This window comes from Anabas testudineus, chromosome 1 (assembly GCF_900324465.2).
Source record: "Anabas testudineus chromosome 1, fAnaTes1.2, whole genome shotgun sequence".
NCBI classification, from domain to species: domain Eukaryota; kingdom Metazoa; phylum Chordata; class Actinopteri; order Anabantiformes; family Anabantidae; genus Anabas; species Anabas testudineus.
Genome location: NC_046610.1, coordinates 6245282 through 6259677, shown reverse-complemented (window position 1 = coordinate 6259677; position 14396 = coordinate 6245282). Strand labels below are relative to the sequence as shown.

Below are 14396 nucleotides of genomic sequence, written 5' to 3'. Positions count from 1 at the left end.
CTTATCTTCTACATCCCATGTCTGTCTGTCTCTCTCTCTCTCCGTCTCTGTCCCTCTCTCAACCTTTTGTATTATTTATGCTCCGCCCCCTCAGCTGCCCAGAGATCTCCAGTTTCACCTGTAGAGCCAGATGACAAATTAAGACTCCTTCTACAACCCACCGCAAGGAACTCCTCAAACGCACATACACATATATCCGCATATACACAAACTCTCTTTCCCCCTCGCACACACACAGTGGCTGTAACACACTGTGTAGGAGAGTAGTAGAAGTGCTGTGTTGTACTGAGCAACAGAGAACAGAGGAAGAAACTGAGCATGACCTCAAGACTTCGTCCTGGAGTTTTTTGCTTTTTTTAAACGCTAAAGAAGAAACTTTTGGCAAGGACGCAAAAGAATTTGTAGACTGCAGAGATCCTGGCGACCACCACTTTTGCACCTCTGTACTGTTTGTCATTGAATGTGGAGGTGACTATCATGGAAAGCTGTCTCGATGAATCAGCATGGTGACAATTAGTTTGTATTTTAGTCTACAGGAAAAAGACTGGACCACTGAGGGGGTAGTACTGAACTGAAGTAACAGCTGCATGTTTATTTGTGTGTTTAATGTTTCTATCCGTTTTCTTCAGAAAGCAAATGCTGCAGGGATCATACTGTGTGGAAATTAGCAAAACCAACACAGTAATAATCTCTTAAGTAAGAGTTCACAGTGAAGTTTAGCGTGAAAATACAGTTGATGGTATGCATGCTGTATACAAGCTGAATTAGATTTGAATACGGTGTTTGTAGTTCTCATACTTTGAGCACTTTGATTTTAAACCTTAAAATGTTGTTGGACATTCAACCTTGGCCAGAGGTCTTGTGGATGGAAGATTCTTGATAGAAATAAAACACTTTATGGTGGTCACAAATCAGGAACTAGGGATTAAAAAATCCAACTCTGGTAAATACATTTTAGCCAAGTATCTGAATGAGCAGTGATCTGAGTTTAAATTCACTTGGCTTTATTGTGTGTGTGCTAGAGCTGATTTATATATAATATATCTATGTGTGTATGGGATGTCAGATTGCTCACATGTATGTATGTCTGGACAGGAGTCTTCATGGGGACCAGATTTGAGCAGTGTAAAACTGCTTTGGCCAGGTGGACCTGTCCTCACACAGATACTGAACCTGCATATAGCACCGGCACAGAGTCATCCAGGCATATCTAAACCAAGGAATCCTTTAGAGGTCGGATTATATTTTATATCATATTTCATATGATGCTTCATATTTATAAACTCATGTTAGACTTAATCTTACATATACTTACAGTATTGGCTTCCATTGTAATGTGAATGTCACATTTGTGTCTTTAAAGGTTTACAATATCGTATCCTGAAGAGAGGGAATGATGTGCTCCTAGCCACTTCTCAAAATGCCCGCAAAGAAAGACCCTAAGAAGGACGCAAAGAAGGGTGGAAAACCTGAACCAGAGAAAAAGAAAGAGGAGGAAAAGAAGGGAAAAGATGATAAAAAGGGAGGGAAAGATGACAAGAAAGGGGGAAAGGATGATAAGAAAGGTGGGAAGGATGATAAGAAAGGGGGAAAGGATGACAAGAAAGGGGGGAAGAAGGGAAAAGAGGAGCCAACCAAGGGGAAAGATGATGGAAAGAAAGGAAAAGACAAAGGGAAAGGTAAGAAAGTTGAGTCTGAGGAAGAAGAGGAGGATCTCTTGAGTGATGAGGAAGAAGAGTTAAGTGAAGAAGAGGATGATGAGGAGGAAGACTCAGAGGATGACAGGAGAGGGAGGGGACGAGGAGGCAAGGGGGCTAAGGGAAAGAAAGGGGGGAAGTCTAGACGTGGGGAAGACTCAGAGGAAGATGACGAGGAAGACGAAGATGAAGAGGAGGAGGATGAGGACGAAGACGATTATGGCAAATCCAAAAAGAAATCTAAAGATAACCGGCACCATAAAGGGGGCAAATCTGATGCTGATGCAAAGAAGAAAAAAGGCAAAATGAAAGAGGAACCTCCACAGGCGCCAGTAAAGGAAATCCCAAGGAAAGGTCTGAAGAACATGTCAAGGATGTTCATGAAATTTTCTGGTTTCAAAAGACGAAGAAACAGCAGAAAGAAGCTAAAAAGTACATCACGTTTGTTTCTGGGATTGGGGAGGAGAAAGACCCGGCTTGCTAAGAAGAAACGCCGGAAGTCAATGCTAAAGAACACGTCCCGATTCATGATGAGGTTCAAGGCCAGCAAAAAGAGGAAAAAGGAGAAAGAGGCTAAAGAGAGAGCAGCAGCAAATGGTGGGAAGAAGCCAACTTATATGCTCCTTCGTCTGGGAGGAGGAAAAGAATCAAATGAGAAGAAGGGGGGCTTCTTCAAAGGCTTATTTAAAAGAAAAAATGGTGATGAGCCTCCTGAAGACTTCAAGCTCCGAAGTATGTTGCTGGGTAAAGTGGCAGCAGTTACTAACTGGCTGACCAAACGTTTCCTGTCCACTAAAATGCGAGGATATTCAGGGCGTAGAGGACACAGCAGACAGGCCAGAGGTTATCTCCGTGGTCACCAAAACAATGCTTATGACCACGAGGAGGAGGCTCATGGATACGGCCAGCGACGTTCATTTCACCAGAAAGGTTATGTAGGCTATGACAATGGTTATGGTGGTTATGCTGATGAGGCAGCAGCATATGGAGACCAGGGGCAATTTGGCTACTATACCAATGGAGCAGGGGAAGCAGACTATCAAAACATGGGTTATTACGAAGAAGAAAGGCTCTATGATCCCAATGTAGAATATTACGAAGGTGGTGTTTACGATGATGGCATGGGGGGCTACTATAACCATTATTCCTCTGCTCATGGATACAACCAGGAAGTTGATTACTATGGCTACCAACAACAGCAGGCAATGTATGGTGATGAAGGTCTGGACTATTATGCACTAATGGGTGAGGACCATATGTATGCAGGAGAAGTAAATGGATCCCTTGATCCTCAGGGTTATTTTAATGAAAATGGTCAAGTAGTTTACTATGGTGATGAACAAGGGGGTGGTTACTATGACAATGGACAGGCAGGTTATTATGAGAATCCTTACGTAGCAAACATGGGAATGCAAGCAGGATTTCCACCAGACTATCAACTTAGCTACGGTGATAGTGGCATGCCATACAAAGGCCACAGCTTCCAGGATGCCACTGGATTTCCACAAACAGGCCAACAGGTCTTTGGCTTTGGAGGGCAAGGGATGGATCAGATACAGGGCATGTATGGGGACCAGTATACAGGTCAGTTGGATCAATATGGGGATGATACCAGTGCAGTTCAAGGAGGGGAAATGACATTCAGAGTTCCTAGACCTCAAGTGCGCCTGTTTGGGAAAGAACGTCTAGATGTGCCCCTGCCCCCTCCACCTACGTTGCCACCAGATCCAGAATTTGAGGATATGTCAGAAATCCAGTATGAAGACCAGATTCCTCTTGCACCAGGTCAATCCAGCGATATGATGTCATTACAGCAGCAATTGGCAATGTCACCCCAACAACAAATGATGATGTCACCCCAACAACAAATGATGATGTCACCCCAACAACAAATGATGATGTCTCCACAACAACAAATGATGATGTCTCCACAACAACAAATGATGGCATCACCACAACAACAAATGATGATGTCATTGCAAGAACAAATGATGATGCCACCACAGCCACAGATGTTGTCACCACAGCAACAGATGATGTCACCACAGCAGGAGATTATGTTACATGATCAAAATATGTCCCAAATAATGACATTGCAGCAATCGATGATGTCACCACAGCAACAGCTTATGTCACCACAGCAGCAGATGATGTTACAAGATCGCAGTGTGTCCCCCCAAATGATGCCATCACAGACTATGTCACCAGAGCAACAAATTATGTCACCACAGCAACAGATGATATTACAACAAGAACGCAGTGTGTCCCCTCACATGATGCCATCACAGATTATGTCACCAGAGCAACAAATCATGTCACCACAGCAACAGATGATGTTACAACAGGAACGCAGTGTGTCCCCTCAAATGATGCCATCAGAGCAACAAATGATGTTCCCACAGCAAGAGATGATGCAACAGCAAATAATCTCACAGCAACATATGTTGTCAGACCAAATGATATCACCACAAGAGCAGATGATGTCACAGCATATGATGTTACCACAGCAACAGGTGATGTCTCCACATATGATTTCACCACAGGTAATATGAGTTCATTGACACATTGAATGTTATTATACTTTATCTTTAGTGCTTAAAAGTCACAGAAGTAAAACTTTGCAAACTTTCAACATGATTCCTATTTATGTGGCAATATAAAAACGTAACAATTAAATGTGGAGCGCACACATCCAGCACACCTCTGCTGCCACTTCACTGTTGCAGCCTGTGCTTCCTTGTTCTAAATAATCCCACTCTAGAGGTTTTGGCTAATTATACTGAACAACAGGATACAATTTTTTTACAGAGTGAAATATAATAAATATACCACAGTAATAGTGGTAGTGGAGTAAATTAAATATATTTCTGTGATCTAATTAAGTATTAATGTTTGTTCATGTTCAACAAGCACTGTGTATTTTTGGTTTGGTTCGGTTAAAGTATTGCCACCAGCAACCTTTTTTCTCTGACCCTCATCAGCAACAAGTTATGTGTTACAATACATTGCTTGAAATAATAAAAACATTTTCTGTAGTGTTTGCCAAGGTTCCAAAGCGAATAGTTAAATCTAAAGCAGAATCTTCCGCACTTACGATTGGCATTACATTCACAATTTTAAAAATAGATTTTGTCACACATAGGATTCACAAGTAGTAGTATTTTTTGTTATCAGAATACCATAAATTACACCCTTAATACTAATATAATACTGCTGCCCCATTTTTACCAAATGCATTGGTCCCTTAACTTTCATTCTCTATTTATTATGTTTATACTTTTTGTTATGTTTTGCAGCAGATGATGACAGACCCTATGATGATGCCACAGCAGCAGGTTTATGGCCCACCCTCAATCCCTACTCCCACTGCCATGATTATTAAGCAAGCAACTATGTCCCCTCTTCCTGCACAACGGTTTCAACCCTCTCCAACTCCATCCCGCCGATCTGTTATGTTGCCCTCCCCACAGATGCAGCGCCATCCCCCTGCCATGGCTTCCCCAGTACCTTCTCCTATGCTTTCACACAGAACAAGCCCTTCCCCACAAGCACCCATTAGGAGTGGCTTTATTAATGCCCAAAGACCCCCTTCTGTTATGTCAAGACGGCTCTCACCTCCTTCCTCTCCCCTGGCATCCCCCCATGCCCATCGTAGAATGCAATCTCAGAGATCACTGTCTCCCCGAGCTCGACCCTCACCCCCTCACTCTCCCCGTGCTTCTATGGTTCGACGAAGTCCCCCACCTTCACCAAGAGCATTGATAAGACAACAATCTCCACCTGCATCACCCCGTGCTTCCATAAGGAGGCGAAGTCCCCCACCCTCACCCACTCCTGCTCACAGCCCATTTGGAGGGAGAAAGATGCGTGGGCCCCCCTCTCGTCCTCTATCCCCCAATCGTGCATCTCCGACTCTTTCTCCACAGCTCAGTAGAAGACCATCGCCCTCTCCCTCCTTATCTTATCGCAGTTTGTCTCCTTCAGGGCCCCGTCCTGCCCCATCATCTCCAACCCTCTCTCGTCGTTCAACTAGACTACTCAGGGAACCCACCCCATTGGCCAGGCCTAGGATGGGAGGAAATGTTCCTTTAGGTACAGTCAGACCCTCCCCTATGGGGCTCAGAGGGCGTCCAGTACCACCACCCACACAGAATGTGCGTCCATTCCGTGCTTCATCTATAAGAAGCAATAGGTCTTCAGTTCTCACGGTGGATTCCTCCCTCCTCTCTTCACCCTTCCACTCCCCTCACATGGTCCATCGTGCTCCACTGGGAAGGAGAGAATCTGGCAGATTTCGTCCTCGCCCCATAGCTCGAGGACGTCCCCTTATGGCTCAGCAGTCTATGAGAAGTTTGTCACGTGCCTCTCCTCAGCCCTCCCTTAAACACATGCCTCGTGCTGCATCCCCACACCTCTCTCCTCGACTTTCTCAACAGTACTCCCCCATCCTCCGCCCTGAAGCTGCCCATCCACCCACTTTTGTCTCCGAAACGAATGTATCAGGTATGGATCCTTTTACTGAACAGTTCATTCCCCCTTCTTCTCCCATTCTATCTGGTGGTTTGCAGAACCAGGGTTATCACCACGCCTCCTACTCATCCCATCTAGGTCCAGAGGTAGGCATGGGTGAGCCTACCGAATACATAGAACCATATCTTCCCTCATCTCCCACACTTTCTGGTGCAATGCAAAATCAAGCCATTCGGGATGCATCCTATGTTGCTTCACTGCAGAGACCAATGTCACCCTATGAGGAACCTAGGGCTCCTTTATCTCCGATGCTTTCTGGGGCTCTGCAGAATCAAGCTTTACGAGATGCATCTTATGTTTCACCCCTACAAAGACCAGCATCACCTTATGAACAGCCTTTGCACCCTTCTTCCCCAATGCTCTCAGGAGCGATTAGAAACCAGGCAGTGAGAGAAGCATCCTATGTGTCTCCTCTCCAGAGGCCTCAGTCCCCATATCCTGCATCTGTACCTTCAACTCCAATGCTCTCTGGAGCCATGAGGCATGGCCAGGCACTTAGAGGTGTGGCTTCCTACCAGACTCCACAGCTCCATTCACCATATGGACCAACTGTTGTTACCCCATATGATTATATCTCTGAGCCTGGCCCAGCACCACTGCTCCACGACGCTTTGCAGAACCGATCTGATTTGCAGAGTGTGTCATCATTAAGATCTCCAATGATGCAACGCCGTAACCCTTATGCATCAGCTGGACCTCAACTTCACAGTGCATTACAACAGAACCCAAACCTCCGCCAAGCATCTTATCAGACACCTATGCAACTAAGACGTTCCCCATATGGGCCTTCACCACCATCGTCACCGATGTTAGGAAGTGCCCTTCTAAATCCACAGTTAATGCAAGCATCATACCGGTTGCCAGATGGGACCTTGGTGTCACCGTATGCAGGTTCACGTTCCTCCCCTTTGCTTGGCCATGCTTTGCAAAACCAACAAGTCCGTGGAGCCTCATACACCTTACCCGATGGATCAATTGTCAGGGTAGGTATAAAAGAAGCTTCTCAAAATAACAGGGCACTCTCACTTGCTGCCATTTATTGCCATTGGCACCTTGCTATGTAAGACAGAGACAAAACAACCACTATAAAGCAACAGCTCAACTTTATACAAATATGCTGTGTATAAATTCATCAACAAGAGGAATGTTGAGGCAGCAAACATAAAAGCCAGATAACTACTACAGAATTTTAAACATAACACAGGATAAGCTTACCCCATGGTCTCAGTTAGTAAATAGGCTGGAAATGCCTATTTATTATTTCTTTGTAATGTTAAGTTATCAGAGCAGAAAAAGGAATGATTTGTAAAAACAAATTGCCAGCATGGTGTGTTTGGCAGTGCTAGATATATTAGAAAACCACCATCCAGTCATAGTATAGCATCTAAATGAACATGGCAAACATGGCACACCCCCAGAATACAGTTTCACCAGAGCTGGAAATCTAGGGATGTCACTCTAAGTCTATGAAAGTATAACTACGGACTGTGATCTATGCCTACATACAGTAAAGCAACAACCATTTTTTAAAAATGTAATATCATCATCATTCTCTACCTCTACTGACACAGGACCCACGTCTGTCCCAGAAGCCCATGTCTCCTAATCTGTCCAGAGCTCTGCAGAACCCGGATGTCAGGACTGCCTCATATACTCTTCCAGATGGCACCATTGTTGACCCCAGACAGCGAGTAACCCATGACTGATCCTTCAGTTTAATTGAATTAGCTTTTTATTGTGTTGTAATATCCGTTAATGGTTAAAGTTGGTAATAACTTTTATGTCTCTACCTATTTAGCAACCAATTTCTCCAAACCTGGCTAAGGCCCTGAACAACCCAGCACTGCGTGAAGCCTCCTACGCTCTCCCCAATGGTGCCATTTTGATTGACCCCAAGAAACCAAAGTCCCCAAATCTGGCAGCAGCACTTCAGAACCCTTACCTGAAAGGTGCAACTTACACTATGCCAGATGGCACTATCATCATTGATCCATGGAAACCTGTCTCTCCAAACCTGTCCAGTGCCCTTCAAAACTCTGCCCTGCGGAACGCCTCCTTTACACTACCAGAAGGAGTTCATGATCCAAATATACCCATGTCACCAAACCTGGCTAAGGTCAGCTGTGAAGACAGTCAGTTTTTGTTTACAGGTGTATTGATGTGTTAGACTAATAATAGTAAGACTTAGAACGGCACAGGTATAGAGATTTTATGCTGTTTTCACAAACTGATGTTGCTCTTGTTTTGGTAATGATATCTGGTAATCAAACAAATTAAGATGTTGTTTTAATTCTAATGCAGGTTGCATTGCACTTGTTTTACCTGTCAGGCTAACCTTAACTGAAACCAGCTGTTTTAACATTTAGGCCCTCAATAATCCAGCCTTGAAAGGAGCTTCATACACCCTCCCAGATGGAACTATTATAGTTGACCCCAGGAAACCTAAGACCCCTACCCTGTCAGCTGCCCTGCAGAACCCTTATCTAAAGGGTGTGTCCTACACCCTGCCTGATGGAACCATCATCATTGACCCACGGAAACCAGTTGGCCCTGACCTATCTTCAGTAATTTAACTTTGTTGCAGTCTAATCAATACATTTTCCTGGTTTTTATATTACAATAAATTTGCACAGTTTGGCAACTTGTGATTATAGTCTTAAATAATTACACTGTGTCTTACTCCTGCACCTATAGGCTCTTCTGAATCCAAACCTTCGTAATGTATCATACCAACTCCCTGATGGATCCCTAGTTATCCCTGGCCAGAAGCCCAACCTTAAATTTGCTCTGAGGCGAAACCAGGCACTTCGTTCTGCAGATCTCTATCATCTGTCAGAAAACTCTGTTCTGTCAGGCGTGCCCAAGCCCCTCCCTCCCAACCTTGCTTCTGCACTGCAGAATGAGGACCTCCGTGGTGTCAGTTACAGGTAGGAAACTTTACTATTAATGGAAACTAGGACAGAGAATGACCTGATAGCCTTGTCCAGGTGTTGCACGGAATTAAATGTTACGAAATCAAGCTGCAAGCTAGGCATTAACTTTTCACCAATGGAGAATGAAATATTAGCCCTTGTTAACCAAAATGTTCCAGGAATTAAGAATTTAACTTAGAAACTAACAAACAACAAATTACCTTTGTGCATTTCCTTTTGTTTGCTTTTCCACCACAGGTAAATAACCAAGTGACAAATTACAACATGACGTTGGCATAGATACATAAATTGTTATTTATACCACAATGGCACAAAGCATTTTAAAGTCCTGTTTTTTTCTTATAGAACTTTAATAGAACTATTGTTTGCCCTACAGGCTCCCTGACAGGTCTCTTCTCACACGTCGGTTCCACAACCCACGCCTGTCTGATGCCATCCAAAACCAGCATCTTCGCTATGCCTCATACAGGGTGCCAACAGGCCTGCAGGGTGAGGATAATCGCTATGCTGTTGTTCCTCCCTATGGGCCACGCTCAGGCCACTGGGCAAGGAACGCTCGTGGAGGAGAGGAAGGAGGGGAGGATGTTTGGGCAGCTGAGAGGGTTTTGCCTCATGGGACAATTCAGCACCTGTCAAAATGGTCCATGTACAGAGAAGACGGGGTGTTAGAAGGATATTCACCTGCACATCAATTTGTTGACGGACAGCCTCTAGAACCTGGATGGGCTCCTGACAGAGACAAAGTACCTGGTCAGAGCTGGTATGATAAGGTAGATAAAGTTAGGATTTCATGTTATTTGTATGTCTGTAAAAGTGACATGTACCCATTGTTTAGGGGATTGAAGTTTTTCACAGCACAGCACAGAAAGTCCCACAATAACATCCAAATATCCAAATTTCTGCATGTTTTACATCCACTCTGCATCAATTAATAATAGCAGCCCTTAAGCTTTAACAATGTTCCATGAAAAGTATTGGACTAATTACAAACCATTATCTGTGTGTGTCCAGATCTACGCTATCCTAAGCATGCCCACAACAAGCCACAGGGTAAAACGCTGGGCTGAGGGAATGGAGGACATGACACAGCTGCCGTAAGCAATTCAGTATTAACAAACAGCCTCACAGCTCATTCACTCATGTCACACACTTATAAGTGTTTTTTTGTTTCAGCGTAGAGCAGCACAGCTCATTTCACTGAATATGCCTTCAGATTCTGCAAGTGTGTTTGTGAGTGTGTCAGTGTGCCCGCAGGTTTAGAAAATCCTTGAAAATGTGTGGAGCTCAGAGAGAAATCCCTAGCACTAAGTATCTTAAGTGCATAAGTATTTTATTAAAATTCTACACTAAACTAGATCTCTGTTGAATGATCTTCACTTCACATCCTGAGGAAACCCCCACATTAGACATTTTTGTTTAAACAGGTATTTGAAAGAAATCGTTCCAATTGACAAGCTCCCAAGTAAAAACATTTCCGTAACTGACTCTGACTTTACATAATTTTACCAGTTTTCACAGAGAAAGGTCTTAAATGTCATTGCAAGTAGTTAATGTTGGATATAAAAGGAGGTGTGGAAATCCCGCTCCAGTGTGTGCCCTGTATGTAATGTGGTGTGTTTAATGTCCTCTGTGTTTAATTTCAGTGAGCTGAATGAGACTACAGTTCTGATGAACCTGAAGAAGCGCTTTGACCAGGAACTTGTCTATGTATGACTAATTTCTAACAAACTGAAGGAATAACTCATTAAATTCAATTTCACTTGCTGTATATCCACTCGTCCATTCTTGGTGTTGTTTTTTCATTGTCTTCCTTTCACACAGACGTACATAGGCAGCATCCTCGTGTCTGTGAACCCATACAAGTTGCTCAACATTTATGGCACAGACATGGTGCTTCAGTATGAAGGTCGCAGCCTGAGTGACAACCCTCCGTAAGACCCATTGTGTGTGTGTGTGTGTGTGTGTGTGTGTGTGGTAAACATTTTTTGTGTATAAAAAAGCACATTTAAACAATTATTAAGCACACTGTAACTGCTGAGCATCCAAGCTGATAACAGATGATTTTGTTTTCTTACAGTCATCTTTTTGCCATTGCTAATCTCTCATATACCACCATGATGGATGCCAAAAAGGACCAGTGCATTGTGATCAGGTATTAAATGTTTTTAATGTTACATTTACTTTGGCTGAGAAATGCCTCAAATATGGTTTTAAAAAGCTGCACAAATCCTGCAACTCAAGAGTCACATTTTTATTAAATTTCTTCTTAAATTAATAATTTTATTTTCTAAAAAATGTGATTACAGTGTCCATAATATGAAACATACTTTTCATGCATTATGCAGAAAAGGGTTCGTTCGATTACTGAAAATTTCAGGTTAACTGTTTTTGTAATTAAAGTGGAGAAAGTGGGTCAGGAAAGACTGAAGCTACAAAACTGATCCTGCGTTACCTGACAGCCATACACCACAAACGCAACATCACACAACAGGTAGATATACATGTATGTTTATATATGTAGATACAGTCCAAACTTTGGTTATTTTAAGCTAACACTGTTAACACTGCTATTTCTTTCCTTCTTTCTGTTCTCTTTTCAACTACCTTCCATCAGATACAGGTAAAGTGCTCCTCTTCTTGTTTTAGCTCTAATGGCAAACATCATTCCTTTTGATCGTAACAATATTTCTGTTGTTATCAATCAGATCCTAGAGGCTACACCCCTGTTGGAGTCTTTCGGGAATGCCAAAACAGTGCGCAATGACAACTCTTCACGCTTTGGCAAATACACGCAGATCTACATGGAGGAGTAAGTTATCACACTGTAGCTCATAGTCATAGTTTGAAAGTCTACACTTTAAAACCAAGTCAAGCAGAGTTACTAAGAATATCGGTTAATGTGTAGAAAGTTTCACTGACCTTCAGTTTGTTGCCTGAAGACGTGCATTTATTAGAACTAAACATTTGCTATTATTCTAGAGAAAATTAGATTTTCTCAAGAAATATTGTTTTATATATTGGGCCATGTATAATGTGCTATGAGGAAATTGAGTTTCCTCTATTTAGCAATACTCACTACAGCCATTAAAATGAACCAGCCATGTAATAATCAGCAAAATGAAAAAAATATATAAATAATCAGTAGTAGTACAGTAATTATCGAAAAACAAACTTGTGACAGGTCTCTAATGAAACCCCAGACTGCCAGGATTTAAGTTAGGGCGGCAGTAGCTCAGTCATCTACACACCCCAGGGCCAGTAGGTTGACTCCTGGTTCCTCTCGGCTACATGTTTCAGTGTCCTTGGACAAGACACTTTAAAACACATAATAGCACCATCATCTACTGTCTGGCAGTTGTCCAGCAACAATTTCCCCAAGGGGATCAATAAAGTATATCAGTTTAATTAATATTTATTATTATTAAACGTGGGGGGACAAGTGAAAAAACAGTACTTGTCCCTCAGGAGCAACACTGTGGTGCCCTGGAGCAAGGCCCTTATAATCATATAACAGAGAAAGGTACAGCTGAAAAAAGGTGTTTTAATCCAGGAAATACATAAAATGGTTGGATATTCTTCACATCAATTAAAAATATACAATATTTTCACAACAGTATTTTCTGAACAACTTGAGGTTGACAACGAGGCTGCAGATCTGCTGTTGTTTATGTCCTTGTTAACAGGCACCTGTGCAGCATCAGGTCACACACACACACTTACACAGTGGGTTTAGTGGAGAATATGCTAACATGTCCTAGTAACACAGTTAGATGAGTAGCTGATCCTCTGAGTCTGTGACAGAGAAGATCTGAGCACATTACGTTTGCATGACCTGTTAGTTAACCTGGATTTAATGTGTGTGTCTGTGTGTGTGTTTGTCTTCACATGGATGTTTGTGTGTTCCTGCGTGCGTGTCATTTACCAGGGGTGTAATCAGCGGTGCCATAACGTCTCAGTACCTCCTGGAGAAGTCCCGCATTGTCTTTCAGGTGAAAAAGTCCACAACGCACACATGCAGCAGGACAGGTGGAGTCGTGTTACATTGAGTCACAGAGGGAAAGAGGAGATTGTAGAGGCCGACAGCATGAGAGGTGTTAAACATGCTGCACTGAGCCTGTATCTCCACCCAGCCCAGTCTGTTCATCATCCATCCATTTATCCGTTTATTTATCACTGTGTTTTCACAGTACTATTTCCACCCCTGTGAATCTACTACCAGAGATCTAAACCATAGAGATTTTCTAATTGTGTAGGTGATTCTGTGCGTAGGTGGTGACTGATCTGCATTTGTTTATCCACAGGCCAAATCGGAGCGAAACTACCACATCTTCTATGAGATGCTGGCGGGTCTTCCTCCTCATGAGAAGCACACACTGTACCTGCAGGAAGCTGAGACATACTATTATCTGAATCAGGTGCGTGCACAAATATGAAATACGCTGCGCCCAGGACGCACACATGCACAGAGCACATGTAAGGAGTGGTCACTGTAATCAATTTTACAATCTAAGTAACAAATGAGATGTCAATTCTTTGAAAATGTGACATTTATTCTCCTAAGTGATTAATAGCACAAAGATACAGCTCATTGTGGTACCCAAATACAAAGTGAATAACCTTTGCAGTCTGGAATCTCTGCATTTGAGATATATTGAGTGAAATCTAATTTGATAGGGTTTTTTTCCAAAATATTGATGCTGCATGTATCTTCTAGAGAATTTTTTGTAGAGCAACCAGTGGGTCTCAGTCGATGGGTTTCCATTCAACTGTTCCAGTGTAATTTCTATTTTTTAAAATTATATTCATATATCCATTTGCAAGATAAAGCACATGCTTTCCTACTATATTTTGCAGATTTTCTTGAGTTCTGTTGAAAATTTGCATTGTATTTTAAAAGTGTGTGAGTTCAAGTACTTATAAGAGTAACTTAACACCAGGCGTGAAAGCAGTGCTTCACCGCCCTCTCTAGTTGGTAATGTGCTCTGTAGCACCAGTAATTAACGCCCAGCAGCGATGTCAGAGTGTGCTGCCACGACCTTAAGTACACTTTTACATCTCTACATCAAGGTGAGACTTTGAACCCCTGGAGGTCGGCAAAGACAAGACCTTCAGCTGCTGATAAGATGCTCTTTAATTAGTACTGTGATTAAACAGGGTAGAGTACATATGTTGCTGCTGATAACAGTACACGTGTGTGTGTGTGTGTGTGTGTGTGTGTGTGTGTGTGTGTGTGTGT

The 14396-nt window shown here is 42.7% G+C and overlaps 1 protein-coding gene across 1 annotated transcript in view; it reads left to right on the top strand.

Annotated features, from left to right (window-relative positions):
* The first annotated feature begins 203 nt into the window (after positions 1 to 203).
* myo15ab (myosin XVAb) overlaps positions 204 to 14396 on the top strand; it is a 39661-nt gene continuing 25468 nt past the window's right edge. The window contains exons 1-19 of the mRNA XM_026359127.1: positions 204 to 468; positions 1096 to 1233; positions 1364 to 3611; positions 3897 to 4240; positions 4994 to 7210; positions 7799 to 7918; positions 8026 to 8343; positions 8594 to 8791; positions 8922 to 9154; positions 9537 to 9930; positions 10172 to 10254; positions 10804 to 10867; positions 10982 to 11091; positions 11238 to 11312; positions 11561 to 11651; positions 11775 to 11780; positions 11866 to 11969; positions 13086 to 13149; positions 13462 to 13575. Coding sequence (XP_026214912.1) covers positions 1421 to 3611; positions 3897 to 4240; positions 4994 to 7210; positions 7799 to 7918; positions 8026 to 8343; positions 8594 to 8791; positions 8922 to 9154; positions 9537 to 9930; positions 10172 to 10254; positions 10804 to 10867; positions 10982 to 11091; positions 11238 to 11312; positions 11561 to 11651; positions 11775 to 11780; positions 11866 to 11969; positions 13086 to 13149; positions 13462 to 13575 — 6726 coding nt within the window. The 5' untranslated portion in view covers positions 204 to 468; positions 1096 to 1233; positions 1364 to 1420. The remainder of the gene's footprint in view (positions 469 to 1095; positions 1234 to 1363; positions 3612 to 3896; positions 4241 to 4993; positions 7211 to 7798; positions 7919 to 8025; positions 8344 to 8593; positions 8792 to 8921; positions 9155 to 9536; positions 9931 to 10171; positions 10255 to 10803; positions 10868 to 10981; positions 11092 to 11237; positions 11313 to 11560; positions 11652 to 11774; positions 11781 to 11865; positions 11970 to 13085; positions 13150 to 13461; positions 13576 to 14396) is intronic.